Raw genomic sequence first — 25,351 nt, 5'->3', positions numbered from 1 at the left:
AGATTATTCAACCATGATCACATGTGACGTGATGTATTCACCTAATGGTTAACTCCCATCACTCAGAGTCCCACAAAGCAAGCAACATTCGGACACAGGAAATACTCAAGCAAATCTATTCTCACAACGAGAAACTGTGCTAGCATACAATGCTAAGCTCATACCATCATGCATAACCTAACCAGTCTATCCTATTACTATCTACTTAATACCAGCATGCAATTCCTATAAAGCTGAAACACATATAACAGGCACATAAGGCATCATTCCTAGATCCTTAGTTGTATTCTAGCATGTTGTTCTACTGAAACTGAAACTGATAATCATAACCTAAACTTGTATGGATAATTTGGGAGTACTTACTTGAGCTCGGCTGATTGCATGCACCACACCCTTTTTCTCTTTTCAAAGTTCTTTTCTTTCTAAATTTCTTTTCGCCTTTTCAAAACTCTTTTCTTTCCTCAGAACTCCTTTTATAAAAAAAATATGATTTTCCTTTTGAAAATTTCCATACCAATTCCATAGTTTGAGTTCAGACACACCCGAAAGTATATCCGAATCCCTCAAACCAAGGCTCTGATACCAACTTGTAACGACCCCAAAATCATGACAAAAAAATTTCTTTTTACAACATTACTTAAAACCTAATTATCAAACTACAAATAAAATCATAACATAAATCAGAGTGTTAATTCCAAAACATATTTTCATTATCATAGTAAAACATCACAGGCTAACTAATCAATGGTGTGTGCCAGGCGATTACCCCAAACTCTTCCCTTCGCTACCGGAAGTACCTGATACCAAAACTGAAAACCGTAAGCACGGAGCTTAGTGAGTTCCCCCAACCTACCACATACCACACAAACTTCATACTGCAAATATTAGGCCTCGCCCGCTACAACATGCCTCGCCTGGCTTCGAGCCCCGCTTGGTTTACAAATATGTTTCTCTTAGGCCCCGCCTGTCTATGGGCTCCGTCCGCTAACATATACTCACACATAAACATACCACAACACATAAACTAAACATACACTACTGAATCTTGTTCTAAGGCCTTGCCTATCTTGGTCCTCACCCTTGTGCTGCTACTGATGATACATGGAACCCCGTCCACACTCCTTCTGATAGTGAGATACGGGCCCAACCCACACTCACTCCCTTCCTAACTTGGGCCTTGCCCCTGCTCTGCTGCTAATGAGATATGGAACACCGTCCATACTCTGCTATTGGTAAGATAAGGGACCTCACCCACGCTCACCTCTCTACCAGGCACATACATGTATCACACAGAAAACAAGTATAAACTATCATATAAACCATTCCTTGGGCACCCGCCCACTATCATTGGACCTTGGTCCTGAATACTATACTAGCATATTGTGCCTAGGGCTAACCCCCCGGTCTTCCTACTCATAACTACATGGGCCGACATTGTGGCCGTAGACCCATCCACACAAAGGGAAACTCACCTTGCACTGTTGAAGCTCTGACTGATACTCTTTTAACTGCTATCTAACAACTCCCCAAACGCTGCTCCAATAGCTCCCCGAGCTTCAATATCAATATAACCTTTAGTAGAAAACTCACCTCCAGAAGTAAAACTAAGTAAACCCTGGTCAAAGTTAAAGTCCTGGTCAAAGTCAACCTTCCAGGTAGACCCTACTTGCCGAGTCAGCCTATTGACTCGTCGAGTTCATGGATTTAGAATCCCCCACAATCACGACTTGACTCGCTGAGTCACCTCGCGACTCGTCGAGTCCTTCAACTTACGAGTCCTAGTCTTGGTTCTGACCAATCTACCAAGTCACCACCTTAACTCACTGACTCAACTCGCATCCAGAAGAGGTTAGGGTTTCGACCCGAATCGTCGAGTCCAAGAACGGACTTGCCGAGTCCACCTTCATCATTTTCATTCTGCCGATTTCAATCCATTCCATTGCTTCCTAATTGTAGATCTGGACTCCTAAGGCTAGCATCACACGTAAAGTTGCTAACTTTACGTGCATGCAAAGGGTTATGAAGCTAAAACACCAAATCCAAGCAAAAATGGTGGTCTATGACATAGAATGGAGCCATGTATGGAAAAATCTAACAACTCTGAGCTTCAAGAACTCAAAAGTACTCATATTTGAAGTCTTCTTCGTCCTCAAAGGCACACTACTCGGATTGGCCTTAGAAATGGCCCATAAGTGACAATCTAACTAGGAAAGGGGATCTAAATGAGCAACAACCAAGGTATGAGCTTCATACTTTCAAATGATCTGAAATATCACACCAAATCTAGATCTACTGCCCCTTCTTGAATCACCAAAGGTTCCTTTCTTCCTTCTAGCTTCAAATCACCCTAAAATGGCAAAGAAGCTTGAGAGCACTTCAATGGAGGATTAGGGTTTCGAGAGTAGGTAAAGGGAGTGATGGGGGTTGGGGTGGAGGCCTGAAATGATACTTAAATAGGGTACCAAGTTCGAAAATTAGGGTTTCCCAACCTAGAACTTACTCGCCGAGTCAGTCCCTCTAACTCGCCGAGTCGATCACTTAAATCTCGATGGGGAACCGGCTCCGACTCGTCGAGTTCACCCATGGACTCGACGAGTTGACCCCTTTGACTTAGGGTTTTCCTTTCCTTTCTTGCTCTTCCGGATTCCGAGTGTTACATTATGATTCTTTAAGCATTGATTATTTAGATAAGATGATGTCTTTCATGGAGTTTAGAGTCGTTTGGAGGGGTGGATTAGAGCTTGTCTGCAGTCTACTAGATCTTCAGTTTCTATGAATGGAAGTTTGACTACAAAGTTTCAGTTGAGTCATAGATTAAGACAAGGAGATCGTCTTGAAAAAGTGCAAATAACAACCATCATAATTATTCTCTCTCTCTCTCTCTCTCTCTCTAGCCTTTCATCTTTATTATAACTATAGAGGGTTATCCTTTCATCTTTATTATAACTATAGAGGGTTTACATGTAGCCATGGAGCATACAGTGTTACATAGGGTTTTTAGAGGTGTTCATATTAAGGATAAATACATGCTTATTTCTTATATTTTTTTATGCAGATGATGCATTTTTTATGGGTGAATGAGACGTGGAGAACATAAAACAAAATTTTATTGCTTGGCTTACGGTTTGAAAATAAACCTCCAAAAGTCTAATATTTTTGGAGTCGGGGTTGACTTAGCAATACTCAACCTATGGCAAGTATCACTGGGTATGGGGTGTTAACCCTTCCCTTTGAGTATCTTCGGTTACCAATCCGTTGATCTCATATCTAGATCGAACGAATGGAAAGTGGTTGTGGATTGTTTCAAAAAAAGTCTTTCGAAGTGGAAACTTAAAATGCTTTCCATAGGAGGTCATCTTACATTGATTAAGTCAGTTCTTGAGAGTTTGGGGATTTACTACATGTCGTTTTTTAGACTTCCATTTGGTGTTTCTTAATCTTTGGAGTCTATCTGAGCTAGATTCTTTTTGGCGTGCAGAACCATAGTAACGGAAGTTGAGCTGGGTGAAGTGGGATGTTATATTTAAAATCTATAGGTAATGGGGGTTTAGATGTTGGGAATTTGCCCTATTTTGATTTTGCTTTGTTATATAAGTGGTGGTTGCCTTTTTTAATGATTTTAACTCTGTTTGGGTTAGAGTCATTAAAGCTTGTTATGGGTTGTTAGGTGGATTTGATAGGGATTATGCTAGAAGTGGGCGAAGTAAGTATAAACTAGGTTTTAGGCATGATTAATCAGTTAGATTATATGGAAATTGTTTTGTTGTCTTCTATGAGTAGAATTGTGGAGAATGAGGGGGATACAAAATTTTGGGCAGATTTGTGGTGTAGGAACGAACCCTTTCAAAATCATTTTCTTAGATTGTTTGCTCTTACGGACAATCAAAATGCGGTTGACAAAGGCTTTTGGCTTATGCAAATTTGGAGATTTTCTTGGAGACGTGATATTTGGGGCGGTGAATAGAGCACTTAACTCTTTACTTTGATGTCTTTACAGGAGGAGGTCACCATCACTGATTCTTTGGATAGATGGAGGTGTGATTTGGAGCCATTTGGTGATTTCACAGTCAGATCAATGTGATAACAGAGTGATAGTGTGGTTCTCCTAATTGTTGACATACCTACTAGGTGGAATAGATTTCTTCCTATAAAGGTCAACTTTTTTGTTTGGCGGTTAGTTCCTGATTGTCTTCTTACTTGAGTGAACTTGGATAAAAGAGGGACTCAGGCTGATTAAACTCAATATCCTATTTGTTCTAGCCATTTGGAAGATGTCGGTCATTTATTCTTCTCTTGTGATTTAGCTCGTGAGATATGGAAAATAATGCAGGTTTGAATAGACTTGGATATTTTTTTTTGAACGTTACATATATATGTTTCAATGGATTGATTTGCATACGGTGGTCCAGTTCAAACGGAAAATCTTGGAATCGTTTTTTATGATACTTTTTTAACGTTTTTTGGTTTTACAAAAATGTTATGGTATTCCACCAACAACATTATCTAAAACTACCATGTTTGATAATACTGTAGTTTTTGCATTTAAATGGAAATGCAATAGAAATACTAACGCCAATCATACCTGGATTGTGTGGGTCAAAAACTTGCTCAAGGGATTTTGAACTTTTTTTGCAGCATTCAACTAATAATTTTTATTTAAAATTTCTGTCGTTAAAAAAACATATGATGAGCTACAACAATGACTAATTAAAAAGCTTAACAAAATTAGGTTAAGTACTCTACTAATCTACTGTAATAAATATCTTTTTGTCATATGTTAAACTCTTATTCATTTTACCACATGCCAATTTATGGTTGTTTTAAATTAAAAATTTTCCACATGTTTTTTTTTTTTTTTTTTTTTTTTTTTTTTAAATTTCACATAGTATTTAAAAATAATAATTATAATAAATATAATAATAAATAGATATCAATCTCATTAATAAAGTTTCCTTCTAATTTTAAAATTCTTAAATTGAAATCAAATTATTTCCTTTGTTATCTAAATTATCTGCGAGCATTTTAATTTCAATAACTCAATCTCTCTCTCTCTCTCTCTCTCTCTCTCTCTCTCAAATTCAAACTCTTTAATGCAATTTTCCTTCTAATTTCAAAATTCATAAATTAAAGCCTAACTATTTCTTTATTTAATTTAATTACATTATTTGTTTAAATTTAAAAAGGAAATGGGCATTTCAATTTCTATATATATATATATATATATATATATATATATATATATATATATATATATATATATATATATATATATATATATATATATATATATACTTTTCTCATAAGTTCAAACATTTAAATGCTTAGACATTCATATATATATATATATATATATATATATATATATATATATATATATATATATATATATATATATATATATATATATATATACTTTTCTCATAAGTTCAAACATTTAAATGTTTAGACATTCATATTTAATTTTTTTTAATAAACATGTAGAATATATGGGTCTCCTAACTAGTTTTCTACTTTAATAAATCAAGATTCATTTTGGCACATATCAATTTCTCAAGTGTTTTGATACTTGTCATTTTATGTTATGTTTGAAATAAATAACATTCACTTGTTAATTTATGTTTTATTTTTTGTAATTTTTATAATTAAAAAACCAGATAATAATTATATATACGTAATGTGTTAAATGTAATAAATATATTTAATGTATTAAATGTAATGGATGTTGTAATAAATTACAATAAATGTTTTTTTTTTTTTTTTTTTTTTTTTTTAAATTACTTAATTTTTAACCTTAAAATGTAAGTTTTTTAATCAATTCATATAATACATAGATCTTACACTTAATGATTGAACTATAGCCTTAATGTTTCAGATAATTTTTCAATACTCTAGTTATATGTACCTTATAAACTCGTGTTTCTAGAAGCAAAATCAATATTTGCTATAGAGAATGTAACACTAAAATTATTTTTCTATTGCCTTAAAAGCTAAATGACGACACATCAAATTAACTATAAATCAAAGACAATGTTTTAAAACCCAGGTTGATCCGGCCGGTAACCGGTTAGATCGTGACTCGGGGTAGAAGGCGGGTCAATTGAGAACGGTTTTTTGTAAAAATACGGACCAGATCAAATCGGCCAGGTTTCCCCTGAACTCCGGTTCGACCGCTTATGTTGAACCGGTTAAAACCGGATTGACCCGTTTTAATATGCTTTGATTGTTGGATACAAATAGCGAACACTAAAACAACGATCCGTTTGCGGTTTCTTCAATTATTTCAATGTTTAAACTTTGTGCACATCAAATTATTGGTTTTATATGTTTATGTATTATAAATAAAAGTAAAAATATATAAAAATAGAAAAAAACCATAAACCTGATTGATCCAGGGGTTCAACCGGTTAACCCGTGAACGGATCATCACACCGGATTAACTAAAAACCCAATTTTAAAACATTGATCACAGACATGCTATAAATTAAAACTAAAAAATTGAAATAAAATTCAAAATTCCAGACCGTCTTAATATTAAAAAAATAAAAATAAAATAAATAAATAAATAACTCATGGACTCATGGCCTTCGATACTAAGAGAAAAAAGTTACACACAAAAGAATAAATCTGGACTGTCAGAAAATTAACGGTGCAGATTTAAGCTCTCTTTTTTTCTTTTTGTTAAAAATAGGAATTGCAACAATCATTTTCTTGCAATATAGAATTGCCAATATGGGAATATGCATGAATATTTTTTCATAATTTAGTTTTAGTCCATAAACTTTGCAGAATAAACATTTAGACCACCAACTCTTAGATAAGTGACAGAAAGATTGTGTGGTATAGCATAGAAAGATCGTGTGGTATAGCATAAAATAAAGCATACAACCCAACTCTTATTAAAAGTAGTCGCAGCCTCAGAAATATGCGTGGTTTGTTTTTAGATGAAAAATCATTTATATTTAAAATCTAAGCCTTTATATCTTTGAGAAGTTGGTATGTTTGTGTTTTGTTTTTATGTGAATGAGATGTTAGTTAGAAGTCTTGTAACTTATGATTATGTCTGTAAACGAATCGAACGAATACAAATGATGACTTCTTCATGTTTGTTCGTTTACAAATGAACGAACACAAACAGATAAAAAAAATGAGTTTTCTTGTTCATTTTGTTCGTTTAATAAATTACAGTATTTACGTTCGTTTTGTTTATGTTCGTAAATATACTAAACGAACATAAACGAATGAAGATAAACAAAAATAATTAAAGATAAACAAACATATAATATCGTAATGTAATCAAACACAATTGAACACATATAAATATAAAATAAGCTTAAATGAATTAACATAAACGAAAGTTCACGAACATAATTAAACGAATGAGATCATTGTTGATGTTCGTTCTTTTAACTAAACGAATAAGAATTTGTATTTATATTCGTTCATTTATTAAATGAACGAACATAAAAAAATTTCAACAGAACAATTTAGAAACAATTCGTTGAACTTTCTTTTCCTTTTTAACCCTACTTATGACATTGTTAATGTTCAAGTTGTTGAGCACAATCGATGGAATTTTACATTGTTGTGTTTACATTTTCGAATCTTTTAAAGTTTAAGGACTAAGTTTGAACTTATCTCAAAATTTATGTCCTAAATGGAATTTCTTAAAGTTAGTGCATTATAGAATCTTTGCGGACCCTCACTTTTTAATCACCTCCTTCTTCTTCTTTCCATCTCTCTAATTCTCTTCCGGCGAGTCCGAGCGAGAGAGTGAGAGAGAGAGACATACAAACACTGTAACACAAATCCAGAATTCCCTTATATATTGGAAACACCATCGGAAAAAATGGAGTTCAAGGATCGTAAAACTTTGCCAGTTTCCAAATCTGGCAACGACGACGACCGTCGAAATGTCTCCTCTCCGATGACCAGAACCGGCGTATACGCCGCCGTCTCTTACATGGCTTGTGCAGGTTCTCTTTCTCTCTTTCTCTCTCTCTCTAGAATCAAACTCCATTTTCGTTTCAGAATATCTACGAAGATTAACGATGCATTTGATGGATATCGGTGTGTTCGTATTATCAAACACGAAATTCACAGAATGAAAGTGGATCTGTAAAGTGGACCCACTGATTATGGTGTAACAGTTTATGTGTGTCGTGAGGTTCTAAGAACCATTCATGGTGCGACATGGTTAAAACACTGTATGATCTGATGTATATCTTACCAAAACTATTTGACCATAAGTTAATTAAATATTTAAAATATATTTCAGTATAGAGAATAAGAATAAGATAGTTTAAAATAGTTAAATATTGGACTCTTTTTTTAGGTGGAAAGAGCAATAGCATTATTGGGTTTTGCCATTTGGTGCAAATTCCCTTACTTTTGGAATATTATCCGGTAGTTCATAATTTTCTACGTAAGTAACTTACTATTTATGTCCCAAAAAATCTTTCCAATACATTAGGTATCAGTAATTGATTAAACAATTATTGTTGTATTTGAAAAATCTTTCAGATACATCAGTACAGTAATTAATTAAACAATTTTCTTAAAATACATGTGATACATTAATTAATTAATTTTTTTTATTAAAATAGGTATTATAAATTAGGTCTTTAATTTATAAACTAGCCGATAAGAAATAACATTAATACATTTAGATAAATATGTTTTTATAATTAGTTAATAGTGTATTAGGAAAAAAAGTTAATTTTAAAAAAAAAAATAATCTAAGTAACTTTTTTAAATGATAGCTTATAGGGTAGATTATAAGTTACTTTTTATAACAATCTAAAAAAATTAAAATAAGTTAGCAGAAAGAAAAAAAAATGTTATGTATTAATAAATATGGAAATTTTCAGCAAAATTGTTTGAAATCTGATCGTGCTATTAAAAATATAGAATTATGTTTTTGAATTTGACATTTGTTTTCATTTGGAATATTTTTTTTTTTTTTGTGAAAATTGTTTTATTAAAGTATATTATTCAATTAAATATAGGAAAGAGAATCACAGGCATTCTTGTCTGATGTGTGTTTGTGGCCATGATACATGCAATATTGTACCAGCTGATTTTTAAGTACGAATTTTCTGTTACATGTACTTCGAAGATATCTTTTTTGACACAAAGGTGGGTGTTTGGAGCATTAATTGCCAAAAAGATACACATATCTTAATGCCATAAAGGTTGATAGAAAATATCAAAAGCATTTAACTTTGTGTTACTTTTAGTTTGATAATGCAATTCGAAAATTAATTTAACATGGAGTTACAAGTTTACGTTTATAATAATGTGGATTAATTTGTTTCTTCCCATTTTATTAGAATCGAATGAAGTTAGAAAAAATGACAACCAACTTTTGTTTATATCTTTTTCAGTAGTTTAAAAAAGTTTATTAGTCATGTCCTTATACATCTACAAATAGTCATTTACCCAAAGGCACCCGTTTGATTTAATTAACAACAAAACACTTTAGTTTACTACATTTTGGTATTATTTTTAAAAGATTAATATCATAAATATATAACCAAGTTCTATTAAAAGATAAGATAAGTAAGTTGGACTTTTGTCATTAAAATAAGGGTATTCTGTGAACAAAATATTCAATTTTCTTACCTTATGCCATTTTTTTTTAAATCATTGTACTTTGTGGAAAAAAAAAACAAGTAATTCATTGCTCCCTTACGAAATTAGTTTTTTTTATAAAAAAAATTGTGACTAATTTTGACCATATTTTTATGTTGATTTTGCAGTTCTTTTGATCATGTTCAATAAAGCCGCTCTCTCATCATATAAATTTCCATGTGCCAATGTCATTACTCTTTTCCAGGTTCACCTCATCAACTTAGTCCTCTATTATGACTTTGAAAGGTCAAAATTAGTAATTTTCAAATCCAAATTTTATGCATGTACATATGATTCGTACATGTACATAAGAATTTTTCTCAATACATAACTATTATAAAGGCATCAATTTTAACAATTTATAGAGCTATACAATATAATATTTTTCAAACATAAAGTGTTATGTGTGGAGATAAACTATTATGTACGAATCAGATCTCTAACTATATTTTCTTTCTATTTTAGTTCACCACAAACCAACGTGAGATTCTTTCCCTATTATTATAGAGCGGTCAATTTTGACTATTAAAAAGTCAATGTTGACTCATGCTAATTTTTCTTTATGTTTGTTGTAGATGATATGCTCTTCGATCCTTCTGTATGCATTAAGATGTAGAAAAATCATTTCTTTCAAAAGTGATAGTGAAATCCCAAGCACAAAAAACATTCCAGGGATTTTCATACCGTCAAATACACTGATCAGAACTCTTCCTCTAGCAATCTCGTATTTACTTTACATGGTATATTTGCATGTTCTACTTTTTACCACATGTTTTATTTTCTTCGTTGTCTGATATATTTTCTTTTATTTGTGAAAGTTGGTTTCAATGGAATCTGTTCGTGGTGTAAGTGTGCCCATGTACACAACACTTAGAAGAACGACTGTTGCATTTACAATGATCGTAGAATATGTTTTGGCTCGACAAAAATATTCTATATATGTTATTGGCAGGTAAGTTTTTCATGACATAAACAGGTTTAACCATAGTCTATATATAATACATTGTTGCCAAAAAAAGGCTTATGTGTCGTGCAAAAATTTAACGAAATCTTGCATATGCTAATATAATAAAGGAGTCCCACATCTTTTATATGATAAAAGAGATAATGACTTAAAACTGTAATACACTTTTCGATTTGTACATATTTAGTCATTGAGTTTTTTTGTCCACATTTGTCCATTCAACTTCTTTAACTAATTAACTGTACACGTCCAGTCCTTATGACCGCCACTCAAGGTAAGCTAGAAAAAATGACTTAATATGGTAATATATTTCTTATTTTGTAGACATTTAATCCTTAATATATTTTTGTATATTTAGTCATTAATATTTTTTGTTGCAAAATAAGTTTTTGTTGTTTTTGTACACATTCAGTACATATGAATGGTTTCATTAGGTTTTTCTCATGACATCCTACATAAGACAATCATTAATGAGGCGTTTTGAGGTGTTCATGCTTATGACCATTGTGACCTCGATTGTTTGGTGTTTATATCTATGCATTCGTATTTGAGTCTATTATAATTTTCGTTTAGATTATCCTCGTTAAAAAGTAATATATTTAGTTATGATTTTATAAAAAAAATGTGCATATATACATTCATAAAGAACGCATTTATATAAAGATCATAAGTAAAAATATATTGATTTTTAATGGGAGTAATCTAAACGAAAGTTATAGTAGACTTAAATACGAAAATGTGGATATAAATATCATTAAAATATGAGATCGTATGTAGAAGTTATGACGTTTAGAACACAAGATATAAAGATCGTTAAAATCTGAGATCGTATGAAGAAGTTATGACGTCAAGAACACAAGACCTAAGCAACCTAGCAGTTGAGGTCGCGGTGACCATAAGCATCAATAGTCCCGGATACCACATTAATGATTGTCTCACTTAGGATGCTGTGAGAAAAACCTAAAGAAACCGGTCATAAGTATTGAATGTGTACAAAAACAACAAAGACTTATTTTGCAATAAAAAAATATTAACAATTAAATGTGTAAAAAAATATTAACAATTAAATGTGTAAAAAAATATTAATGACTAAATGTGTACAACTTGAAAAATATATTATCCTATTAATTCATTTTTTTCAGCTTATCTGAAGTCATAAAAACTGAATGTACATAATTAAATAAGTTGAAGGGGAGAAATATGGACCAAAAAAAACTCAGTGATCAAATGTGTAAAAATCAAAAAATATATTATCCTTTTAAGTCATTATCCCATGCATGATAGAATTAGGAATGCTCAAGAATTGGTCATGGGTCTTTAAACAACCATGTCATGGTTAAAGATTTGTTCAGTAGGTCCATTATAATTGGTTTTCAATTTGGTAAAATTCTTAAAATTTATAGTTATTTTGAAGTGAAATCTCCAGAAAAATCTTAATATTTTATTATCATTTACAAATAAGTTCCAATATATTTTTTATGAAAAAATATGATTTACCGGTAAAAATAACAATTTGAACCTTTTTTCCCGTTCATAGGCTTCATTGTTGACATGGTTCCATTAAAGTTTTATTATTTTACCATAATTTCCGAAAACGTTTCAAACTAAAATTAAGTGATGATTTGGCCCGTTTCTCCATGTAACATACTACATTTTATCGGTTTCATTGCTAACATGTACCCCTAGTTATTAAATGATCTAATGAGATGGATACGATAGATTATATAATGTTACATTTACCGTAAAAATTGATATTCGTCTCATCAACTCCTTATGTGTCCAGGTCAACAATGAATCTGATAAAATGTGTGTTTTCGAAGAAAAAAAAGGCGGAAAATGAGTTGATGAGATAGATATGTTGAGTTACATAAGATTAGATAAACAATTTGAAATTTTTTATAAACTTCAAAAATTATGAAGTTGCTGCTAATTTATGTAATTATTATAGTATTCATTGGATATATTTTACTAGGAATGAGCAAAAACCGAACCGAAAACAAAAAAACCGAAAAAAACCAACATAACCGAAACCAAAAAACCAAAACTAAAGCAATAACCGACGATTCAGGTTTGAATTTTACAAAAACCGAAAACGCTTTGATTCGGTTTTAACGTATAAAACCGCCCATAAAAACCTAACCGACCCACATATATATTATTTATTATGTTTTAAACTTATAGTTTTGGACTTTAGACTTTTTTCTTTTAGTAATTTATGTTTATTTTCAACAAATTGTTAATGGTATTAAACTTTGATCTTTTGAACACTTTTATGCTTTTAGAATACTAGAATCCGTACTCTTTATTTTAGTATATTTAAAGTAGATACAATACTATTTATCACAACGTACTTTCACTAGGTTTGAACCCAAAAACAAGAAAACAAACAGAAGCTTATAAACATACAGTTTAAAACCGAAAACCCATAACCCAACCCGAAAAACTGAAAAACTGAACCATGCAAAAACTGAACCTATATGGGTTTAAAAACCGAAAAACCGACTTTCTACGGTTTAGTTTGGTTTTAGCCAAAAAATGACCTCAACCGATCCATGCTCATCCTTACATTTTACATTTCAAAAAATATACAATGCAACAAGATATCAAGTTTTATGGTAAATATAACATTAAATAACCAACATATAAATCTTATCAGCTCGTTTATTGATTAAGCGTTTAGGTCAACAATGAAACTGATAAAATATATTACAGGGAGAAAAGGTCCAAATGATCACTTCATTTTATTTTGAGACTTATTCATAAATTAGGGTAAAAGAATATAACTTTAATGGAATAAGACCAACAATGAAACCGGGAAAAAAAAATGTCAAATCCTCATTTTACCACTAATTCATGTTCTTTCATAACAAATTTTAGTTTGAGACTTATTCATAAATTAGAGTATAATATTAAGACTTATCTGCAGATTTTCTTATTTTAGAAGGGAAAATATATAAAAAAATCAACATATTATCCTTTACTGTTATTTTCTGTCTATTAAAATCATTATATTTTCTTATTTTTATTAAATCATTGATTCACATAAGACAATAAAAGAAAACGAGTTACATAACCTACCGAACCTACCTGAGACAGAAATAAATACACGAGTACATCGATTTAGATTATAAAAGGTTATGAGGAATAGTAATTAAAGCTTTTGGAAATTAATAATATTAAAATTTCTCAAAAAATAATAATACCTTTTTAGAATAACAATTACAATTTCTAGACATTAAAAATATCAAAAAATATCATGTAATTGTTTTGGCTCCATGTTAGACTATATAATTTCCGTGTGTTATCATGATGTAAATATTTAATCAAACACATAAAATATAATGGTTTTAACATATACAAAAAATAACATAATGTTTTTCTTAAACATTGGGATAAGGATGAGCATCGGAACCGGCCTAAGAATCGAACTTGGTGGAAAATTGGAACCGAACCGGACCGCCGGTTCTACCGGTTCCGGTTCCTACTGGTTCTCATCGTGTATTCAATGTTGGAACCAGTCATCGAGAATAACAACATACGATTCTGGTTTTTGTCGGTTCTACAAGTTCCGGTTCCTATCGCTTCCCGGTTCCAAAAATCCACAAGAATATCGTCCCGGTCCCGTCTCGATCGGTTCTATCCGGTTCCGGTTCCGGTACTGATTCTGGCCGGTTCCCCGGTCCAAATGCTAATCTCTATATTGGGAGATAATCTGTTTATTTTTATGAGCTTTAAAGACAAATTTGGCTAATTAATACCATGTTTTTATAACTCATTTTTTAAACTAGTTTCTAGCGAGGCTAGAGCCAAAATCGCTTTACCGGTTATTATGCCCACCTCTAGAAGTTCACAAAACCACGTCTAAACGATCCTTTAATCCTGAGCCCTAGACCAATATTCATAACCAATCTCAAGTCTAGTTATAAAAATATAGAGTTGGTGTAATTGAGACACCATAAATGGTTATAACTTATTTTTAAGCAATTATTTTAAGAAAATTTAAAAACTAAATTGTAAAAAATAATTCACTAAATGACAAAAAGGCTACAAAATAGCTTTCTAACCTATTTGGTTTTGAAAAGAATTAAATGGTCGGATTGCCAGGCTTTATACGATCGTGACCAGACATTTTATTCGGTTTTGTGTCGAGGTTGACCAAAATCAGCTAAATGGTCCTTATAACTATATCTGATGATAAACAAATTGTGTTATTTATACCATGTGTTCATATATATATATATATATATATATATATATATATATATATATATATATATATATATATATATATATAAGAGAGAGAGAGAGAGAGAGTGAGAGAGAGTTGTAAGAATCTAAAGATCGGTTTCATGGTGTAGGTTTTTGATCTAATCACTTGATTTCAGTGTAGGAATAATCATACTCGGTGCCTTCGTAGCTGGAGCTCGAGATTTATCATTTGATTCCTATGCCTACACCATTGTTTTTTCTGCGAACATTTGTACTGCAATATATCTAGCTTCAATAGCTCGAATAGGTACTACTATATTTTCACATCGACACCTCGTTCTTGGATACTTTTGTAACATGAATTCTTGCTTTTATCAGGAAAATCTAGCGGCCTCAATAGCTTCGGCCTTATGTGGTGCAATGGTAAGACCCTTCTGACTCTAAGAAAAAGAACCCGATATATTTTGACTTTAGAATTATAAACTACTTTAAGTCAACATGGAAATTCTTCTATGTGTGTATTTTTTTTATCAAAAACAAAATTTTCATCTTTGTATGTTTTCTCCAATAGTAAAATGATGTGAGATTACATGTTCAAGGATGGAATGTTGGACATCACCTTTGTTACTCTTTAAGAATATTATAAATGGTCATGTTAGACATGGAATTAGTATCCTTTAACACATATTGAGGTTTTTATCATTTTACAGGGTTAATATGTACTCCCATCTTGTTACTGTGGACATGGGCTTGCGGTGATCTTCAACTCACCGCAAACTTCTCTTACTTGTCATCTCCTGGATTTCAGGTGTGAGTTTTTAAAGTTAAATTTACAATGTATGTAATTCCATATGATTATTTAAATTTTATTTAGTCTTCAAGTGTTATTATATAGGTTGTCATGCTTTTCTCATGTGTCATGGCTTTCTTGTTGAATTATGCGGTTTTCTTGAACACGACTTTAAACTCAGCTGTTACACAAACAATATGTGGAAACTTAAAGGTGCATAGTAGAATATTAATTACATACTATCTATTTTAGAGTTTAGGTTAATAATTTAGTGTTGTATTTGATACAAACAATGAAATTTTGTAGGATCTTTTCACAATCGGACTCGGGTGGCTTCTCTTTGGCGGTCTTCCATTTGATTTGGTATATAACCACACTTTATCAAATTTAAAAGCAAAAGAAGCTTACAATTGATCTATTTTATGTTTTTTGTTGTATTTAATTAGTTGAATGTGGTTGGCCAATCTCTCGGGTTTCTTGGATCTTGTACCTATGCATTTTGCAAAATCAAAGGGTTGTAACCCCATAGAAGGATAATTATGCGTAAAAGGTAATCTTATTCATATTTCTTATACATTATTTTTGGTAGATTTGTGTTAAAGAATAGTAAGTTACGACTTTTTAGATGATTTTGGATCATCGTTAACAACCCAAATCAACGTATATTCTATGAAAGTGGAATTTATATGTAAAAATTTGATGACAATATGTTAACTAATTAAAGTTGCTTTTGTTTGAAACAGGTTCATTTGTAGCTTCACATGATAGACAATTTTGTTGGATCAAAAGCCAAGTGCAAATATATCTTGTTTCTTGTTAGTTTGCCTCTTATCAACTCATTTGTTTAGATACCTTTTTCATCATGAATGATTGTTTTTTATCCAACAAATATTAGTTACTTAATTTTCCTCTTAGCTGTTTGACATGATTTAACTCTTTATAATTTCTCTTCATTCAACACTTATTCATAACTATTATCATTATCTTATAAACTATACATGATCATATGTCCTTTGTCTATAAACTTGACACTCAAAACTTCAAGCATGAAATCATTTTCTTTTGGTAAGAAATTTTGTGTTGTGAGCAAATAAGAATATGAAGTTAAATAGATTAAAGATAATTAAAACAAGGATAATATTAACATGTGTTTGTCATTATATTTTAAGAAAATTTTAAAGCTTAATTTTTTGGTTTTTTGAATAAATTTTTGCGAAAAAGAATTATATTGATGATTAATTACTAGCAAATTATGTTGCATTTTCCTTTTGGTAATAAAGTTACATATGCATGAAGATATTTCATAATTAAAAAAGAGAATTTGGACTTTAGTTATATTTAGGAAGCAAATATATTTAAAACATAGCAAAATTGTTAAAAGTGACACTTTTTGAGTCAAAAGGAGAATTTCTTATATATTTTTAAACAGCAAAATATTATATTGTAGTTTAATTTTTAAATATTATATTTATTATTCATAAACTCTTAGAATATTATATTTGCCTAAATCTTTATTTTTAAAACTCTAAACATTTTATAATTACTTAAAAACTTATTTTTATCAGTTGACTATTATACAACTCTTTCAATTTTAATTTAAAAATATCTAAAATCAATTTCTTAAACTGCCGTTGTTGGTCTCCCCTAATCCATATTGGCTCTTTTCCGGTATATAGGTTCGTCACGTCATCTGCGACATGTTGTTCATCTCAAATCTAAAGCATTATTCAAATATCTATGCTTCGAGTAAATATGGGTTCATCTTCAATTATTAGGCATGGCTGGTGATTAGATCAAGAAGTCAGATGCATGTGAAATGAGTTTTCATTTGGCGACTAATTAGGTCTCAACATTAAGTGCTTTTGACTGCCCCTTTTGATGTGGACTAGACATGCTAGCGGATCAATTGTGGCCCAAATGATATAATACCCATGACAGATCTTAAAAAATTGATGCTTCGTTAAGATTTGCTACCCTGGGTCGTGGCCTAGCTTGTCCTAGGTTTGGTCGACCGTAACTTCTCGTTTTTGAGGTCAGAAGTTTTGGATTTTTTTGGGTAAAAGTAAAGATTTTTTTAAAAAAAATTTAAAAAAAGATAAAATGAAGTGAAATAAATAGATAAATAAATGAAAATAAATATTTTAGAGCAATAATTCAATAACAATAATAAACATTCTCACTGGTTTAAATTTAAATATGATAGAAATTTGACGTTAAAATAAGACATTAGTACTAGGGGACTAATTATGCCAAGTTAGGGAAACTTGTTTTTGAATTGTGAGTTGATTAAATTAGTATCTTGGACCAATTTTGCATAAGTTATAACGATGAAGGATCAATGTGCTAACATATGTTTTAGGCTAGTTTGGGGACCATTTCTAAAAGGATTTTAGGAGGAGGGATCGAAATTGATACGTTCACTAAACTTGGATGGACGCGCTGCATCGACACAAAGATGATTCTTATTACCTTTTTATCATCCCTTTTTCTTGTTATTTCTATCCATTCTCTTCTCCAATCAACTCCAGCTTCCATTCCACCTTCATAATCGAATTTCCTCACCAAATCCATGGGGTTTTAATGCTTGAAGATGCAAGATGATACCTTGGTGAAATCCTTTCAAGATCTTGCATCTAGATGTAGTTTTCTTTCCATTTTTTTGAAAATTTCTATTGGGGTTTGTGTGTTTATACAAATCCAAAATCCATACTCTATTTATGTTGTTCATATGAGTTTAATGTTGTGTTTCCATTTCTTAACCTCCAAGCTCAAACTTAGAAATAGTTTGGAGCGTTATGAGTTTAGATATGATTTGTTTGGTTTTCTAAGACCCTAGATCTTCAAGTCCGAATTTCATGTTCTAATATGGATGTAAGCTTGATCTTGTGTTTAAAGTATATATTAAACGTCAAATTTATGATCTATCTGTCAACCCACATGTAACGTCCCAAAAATGAAAGGTATAAAATTTCGTGTTTAAAACAAACCAAGCATACATTCCTTCATTTCCAAAAGATATTTAGAGTGCATTGTATTTGTCGAATCTATATGTATAAGAATCATAATGGAGTGATATTGCTAATAATATATGATCCTATAGGGTCACACATTTATCAAATTATTTTGTATATTTATTATTATTATGATTATCAATAAATAATATCAATTCATATTTTTAATTAGGGAACGATTATTATTTTGTGAAAATAATAATTATAAGAGAGTATAACTAGTTATTATTTCATATGGTATGAATTAATAAGTCATGCACAACCTTTTGGATAAGGCATGCACAACCTTTTGGACTAGTTGAATCTTTTTGTCTTTTACCTAAAGACAAAGTTTATATTTTATAAACTTTGAGTTTATAAAAATTAAACTATTCTTCTTCTTTAAAGAAGCACGACCGGAAGTTAAAAAGGTGTGGGAGGTTGCTTGTCAACCTCCCTCCCTTGTTCCCCATGCTACTAAAGTAAGGTCATTACTTTAGATTATAATATAGGGTTTCTTTCGCTTTTGCATGGGTATATAAGAAAGTGTTTTGCATGAGTTTTTCTAGTGAAATCTCCTCTTTTCTGTATATGGCCGAATCCTATCTACTCTTCCTTTTGTTGTTGTTTTTTGAAGATTGTTACAAGATTATGAGCTCTCTTGAGTTGTCTCATTTAGTGCTTATTTGAGTTAAGTACTCAATGTGACAACCCGAAATTTCTCGCTTGTACAAACATTTAAATCTATCAAAGTTAGCCTCGTTTTGTAATCTTTTAAAGCGGTTTATGGTCTATTTGAGTGTTCTAAGCCTAGTATAATCTAGGTATGGGTCTTGGGATGAGTATTTGTGAGTGTAACACCATGCAAATGAGCCAAACACACCAACACAAGGTATGTGCGGCCGCACACCCATCTCAGCCGCACACCCAACCGCACACTCCCCCTATATATATGATACTTAGTCATTTTGAACACTTTTCAACCTTCTTTAAGACTAGAACTTGTTTTCTCTCAAGTATCATCTATATTTCTCTTCAAATCTTCAAATCAAGTAAGTGTTGCTTCCTTGATTTGTTAATACAAGGCCTTAACTAGCCCTTCCCTTTGATTTGATCAATGAAAACACCCATTTGGTGTTAAATCTTCAAGAACACCAAGAACACACACTACCTTTTTGGACTTTAACTACACTTTTAAACCCCTAAATCGGGTATACACTTGCAATAGCTTGATATAAGCTAAGAACCCTTGAGTTTATGCATGAAAAATGCGATTTCATATGATCTTCAAGCGTGTACGGTCGCACACACCAAGTGTAGCGGTACACACCCTTTTAAAGGCCCAAATTAGCATCAAACTTCCATTCCGGCTAATCAATGGTCAAAACACCTTCCCTAGAACATCCATAAGGCTTGGAAACACATTTTTGACACACTTCATAGTGAGTGTGCGGCCGCACACACACTTGGCCACACACTCTGGCCGCACACACACAAAAACCATGATGTTGTGGCCTTACACTCCAATATAGGGCCATACACCCCTTATGTGCAACCATATGTGTTGGTAACACTTAATTCTAAGTGTTTTTATGTCCCTATCACCATTAGTGGTTATATACATTGGATGTATTCATACAAGTGTAATTATATGTTAAATAGGATTCGTTTGTGCTCAAGACTCCAATTGACACCCAACAATTCTATATCGATCTTTCATTTGAGTTACTCACTATAGGTGAGTTCATACCCCCTTAATCTACCTTTTAAATGATTTTATTAGGGGGGGGGGATACAAGTTGAAACATTATAGTTATTATATCAATCCCATCTGATTAATAACTATCAAACAAATGGATTTACTATACTTTCAACTGTTTTATCAAACAAACTACTTCAAAAGGCTTATCAAACTCTTTTACATGTTACACTCTTTATCAAACTTACTCTTATATGCCAAACTACTTTTAAATCGTTTTATAAAGTGACATTAAGTCATCAATATTTGTTATTAAACTCTTCAAAAGGTTTTACAAAACTTCTTTTTAAACATATATATATATATATATATATATATATATATATATATATATATATATTATCAAAACCATGTCTAATGCATATATAGTTATATAAGTAAGGTTTGAAGGACTTAGGACTGATAACACACTTTGTTTCCTGTTCCTTGTTTGGTTGTGGACTTAGAGTTTCCTCTTGTTTGTCTGAGTGTTGTTTTATCCTTAGTTATATATTATGTATATATGTATAAGACATAAAAGCTTTTATCTCAGTTCAATACATTCAGTTATACAACAATTCTACTAGTAAACTATAATAGGTATAATTTAGAAAGATACTACTCATTACTTCTAGTACAAGGAAACATACAAAGAGTCAGTTCATACATGAGTCAAAACTTACTAGGATGAGTAACAAACATAACTTACTCTTATGAGGAATAAACAAGAACATATACATATACAAGTACAAACAAGAGAACATATACATATACATTTACAAGTAAACAGAAGGAACATACACCAACATAACAATTAGAGTATGAGATTTACTTCTACATGACGCGGATTCCACCGTTGTCATGTTGGTAACCAGAGTCTCCTGGAGGGAGAGCGGGCATTGTGTGTATAGATCTATACGGGACAGACTATCCCGCACCCCGACTGTTAGCTACAGTCCTCGACCGACCAAGCCAAGGGGTGACAAATGTCACATTTATTTCGACGTCTTTCATCATCGCGTTCTACAGCCGTCAATCAGTATGGTTACAACTCTCACCTTACCTTATAATTCATTGGCTTTAAGGTAAGTAGTACTACGGTAGTTTACACATACAAAGCTACAGTTCTATAATATTTTCCCTAATACAATTATCTTAAAATGTTTTCTCATTATACGATAATGTACAAACTATATTTTGATAACGATAGGCAGACTTGGGAAAATACATACTCTTACAAACTAACAAACCAGACATTGGGTCTTGGTAGAAGACTACAGTTAGTAGAAAATATGGAATTTTCTAGGAAAATAACAATGAACATTTTACTACAAGTAAACACTTACAAACTTTTACCACAAACTTATACTGTGAATATTTTCAACAAACATTTTTCATACAAACAATGACATTAAATGCTTATGAGCTCACCAGCTTTAAAGCTGATAGACTCTTTCAAAATAACTTGTATTCTCAGGTCATCAGTAGACAGGTACCGATGCCAGGTTTTGAGAAAATGAAGCTCGTTCTAGACTCATCTCCTATTTTGATTTATATTTTTGGTGTCTTATAAACTTCACAAAAGACACTTGTATTAAATTATATTATTAATGCAATGGATGATGTTGTTGCTTGTTTACTACTATGCTTTGTTGTGATACTGTACATGACGTTCTCCACCCGCGAACGTTTCCACCGTTCCGGTTTTAGGGTGTGACACTTAAAGGTTTAAGACACTAAAAAATACAAGGAGGAACTATCATTCCAAGTACCTTACTCTTGATGGTGGATACATATAGAGAAATTCTACTCTTGAATTTTTGCTATCTTCATCAACACTCAAAAACCAAGTGAGTTCAAAGACTTCAAAGGTTGTCATTCTAAAAACTCCTTGGTTGTTTTTATTTATTCTAACCTCTATAAATGGATCCGTTATGGTTTTGGTTTTGTTATAAACTAAAAGTAAACTTGTTATTTTTAAAGACTTTTGTTGCCAGTTTTGATGAAACAATAACTTATATTTTGAATCTATAACCATCAGTGGTATCAGAGTCATCTTTTATATGTTAGAATGATTTTTTATTTTTGATAATCTTTTGTTATCGTATGTTATGTTTTGTGTATGAAAATGGTTTTTACAAACTAAATAAAATTTTAACATAAGATAATATCACTTGGAGTTTGAGTAAAAAAATATATTTAAAAGGTAACATAAGATGTTTATAAATGAATATTTATAAAAACGTGTTTATCGGTTTACCGGTTAAAAATTGATTTTTTTTTTGTTGAAAATAGTTTTATTGTAAAACTTATAAATGCCCAAATTTAAAATATTTGAAATGGTTTAAAAGATATTTAAACATTATATAATCTCCATGTCTTTATAATAAATAAGGAGTTTTTATTAAAAAAAAAAACTAAAATTGGTTTACAACGTTATAATGACAAATAATAAAACTAGTGATTATTTTTTGCGTCAAAACTTAATATATGATATTAGTGTTTTAAATATAACGTAACATGTTGATATTATATTTTATGCATGCTAAATGAGATTTAAAACATAAATATCATCACCTAAGTTTTGGTTTATTAAGATATGATTTTTATCATAAGATGCATAAAATTGAGTTTATAAAATAAAATGAGTTTATTCTATAAATTCTTGAAGTCATAAGATTTTGATTATTAAAAGGAGATTTAAAATTATGATTTTAGAACTTATCCAAAACTCCAAATCTTAAGTATAAAATGAAATTTTATTAAGACTATTACCGGTTCTTAACAGTGATCTACGACTAAACTTTAAAATACCAGATTTTAGTTTATAATTGATCGTGGTTAATGTCAAGTAAAATGAAGTTTTATTCGACACCCGAAGAACCTCATAAAAGAGGTATGAATTTTACAAACTGGTACATGAATTGTTGGATGTGTGTAATATTCATGAGACCAAGTTTTTATAAACCATAATTATAAAACATATATAAAACCCTTTCTAAAAATACAAGTCACTTTCGTCCTTTTGAAGAACACTCGTTATCATTTGTGTGGACATAGTGTCACAGGGTCACTTCGTCATTAGGATTGTCTTATGATGTTCGAGGTAGTTTTGTAGTTTCTGGTTTCTTAAGGGTCACCTTGTCACTGGTTAGTTAAAATACTACAAGTTGTTTTAAGTATGACGACTTGATCAAAATCTTGTGTGATAAAGGTCACCTAAGCATGAGAGGTCTGATGCATAGATAGGATAAACGTGCCAAGTTAAGCAATAATTGTTTAGGATCCCATAATTTAGGAGTTACATATTATATGCAACTGGTAATCACTACCCACTGAGTTTAATTAAGTTTATAGGATAAATGTTAGCTAACCATTTACTTGTTTCGTTACTTGGATCCTAAACTTTAATAAATTAATGTTTTAAGAAACAATGAAAGGTATTAATTTTTAAAGACTTAATATTGAAAATACTAAATGAAACTTTGTTGAATTCTATTAATAACTGTTAATACTCTTACACCCTTCAAACCCTCTATCTTGTTGAGTTTCAAGAGACGGTAACATTTGATGATTATAATTTCTATAACTGGTATAATATCTTGAGGCTCTACCTCAAGGATAAATAGAAATTGTATATACTAAAAGATGCCATACCTGAATAACCTTTGCAAAACCATTCGATTTGATCATGATACTTTTATGGAAGTATTATTGTGATGATGTTGATATGTCTCACATCATACTGGAGTAATTAACCTTGACTTGCATAAAGTCTTGGATGATTATGAAACATATCTGATGTCTCATCATGTAAAGTAAATATTCAAACAGAACAATAGAAAGTATTTCAAGTCTGTTCAAACATTGAATAAAGGAATTCTAAGAGATTGTGTACTCAAATAGACTTATAGTTTAGTTAAGGGAAATGAAACATAAACCCAAAAATCAAGAAAGGATTAAATGATTAATGTTGTTTTAGTTAGCTTAGGTGTCTAAGCCCATAACTAAAATTGGTATATACTTGAATTGATAGAAGCACAATCCTTTTGGGTTGCCTTCAAACCTAGCAATTGAACATGATTATATATATATATATATATATATATATATATATATATATATATATATATATATATATATATATATATATATATAGAGAGAGAGAGAGAGAGAGAGAGAGAAAGAGAGAAAGAGGGAGAGAGAGAGAGAAAGAGAGAGATTAATTTATTATGTGAATAAAAAATTAAATAAATGGTTTATTAATGTGTTATGAAAATTATATATTAATTAGAAGTCATATTATTTAATTAATAATTAATCAGATATTAATTTGAATTAATTTTGGGATTAATTAGGTTAACTAAAAGTACATGGACTGTTTGGTTATTTATTGATAGTTTAGGAACAAAGGCTCTAGAACCTCATGGAATGAGGTGGACGAAAATCTCTAGGGTAAGCCTAGGAGATTTCTTCCAAGGCCCCTTAGATAAGAGGATTAGGCTGCTTGGTCACCAAGCAAAGGAATTTATGGCTTATCCCTTAAACCCTAGCTTTGGCACCAAGTTTCCTCAACTATATAAGGAACCCCCTAGCCCTTGTTTTTGTCTAACCCTTCCCTCCACAAGCCCTGGACAAAAAAATTATCCTCTTTCCTCTCTTTTATATTATCCACTTGCTAGCTTAGGTGTGATTGCATTAGAGGCACAACACTTGTGGTGCTTGCTTCTAGGAGATCAACAAAGGAGAATTCTAGTTGTTTGCTATAACAACTAAAAGGTATGTAATCCCAAAACCATATTATCATAATTTCAAAAATGTCCTAGAGATTCTAGGGTTCGTTTTCTATTGAATAGCTATAATAGAAGAATATATCCATAATTTCAACCTGGGCTAGAGTTTTAGAAACCCTAGCCTCCACCCTTTGGATTTCAAAATTTAGGGCTAGGATTTTAAACCCTAGCCTTCCTCCCCAAGTATTTTCGAAATATGGTAGCTTATTAGGGTTTCCATATTTTACATAATTGTTA

The 25,351-nt window shown here is 31.1% G+C and overlaps 1 protein-coding gene across 1 annotated transcript; it reads left to right on the top strand.

The window, feature by feature from the left end:
* The first annotated feature begins 7,729 nt into the window (after positions 1–7,729).
* On the top strand, positions 7,730–16,546 carry LOC145013130 (UDP-N-acetylglucosamine transporter UGNT1-like). Its single transcript, XM_078971935.1, has 11 exons — positions 7,730–7,973; positions 9,759–9,835; positions 10,206–10,370; positions 10,449–10,582; positions 14,980–15,110; positions 15,182–15,226; positions 15,514–15,611; positions 15,699–15,806; positions 15,900–15,956; positions 16,040–16,143; positions 16,337–16,546. Exons 1-10 carry the CDS (start codon positions 7,847–7,849, stop codon positions 16,112–16,114), a joined length of 1,017 nt encoding a protein of 338 aa, XP_078828061.1. The 5' UTR covers positions 7,730–7,846; the 3' UTR covers positions 16,115–16,143; positions 16,337–16,546.
* Positions 16,547–25,351: the final 8,805 nt, after the last annotated feature.

The sequence above is a fragment of the Lactuca saligna genome, chromosome 8 (assembly GCF_052625555.1).
Source record: "Lactuca saligna cultivar CGN05327 chromosome 8, ASM5262555v1, whole genome shotgun sequence".
NCBI classification, from domain to species: domain Eukaryota; kingdom Viridiplantae; phylum Streptophyta; class Magnoliopsida; order Asterales; family Asteraceae; genus Lactuca; species Lactuca saligna.
Note: the sequence above shows the minus strand (reverse complement) of the source record. Positions and strands in the feature narration are given on the sequence as shown.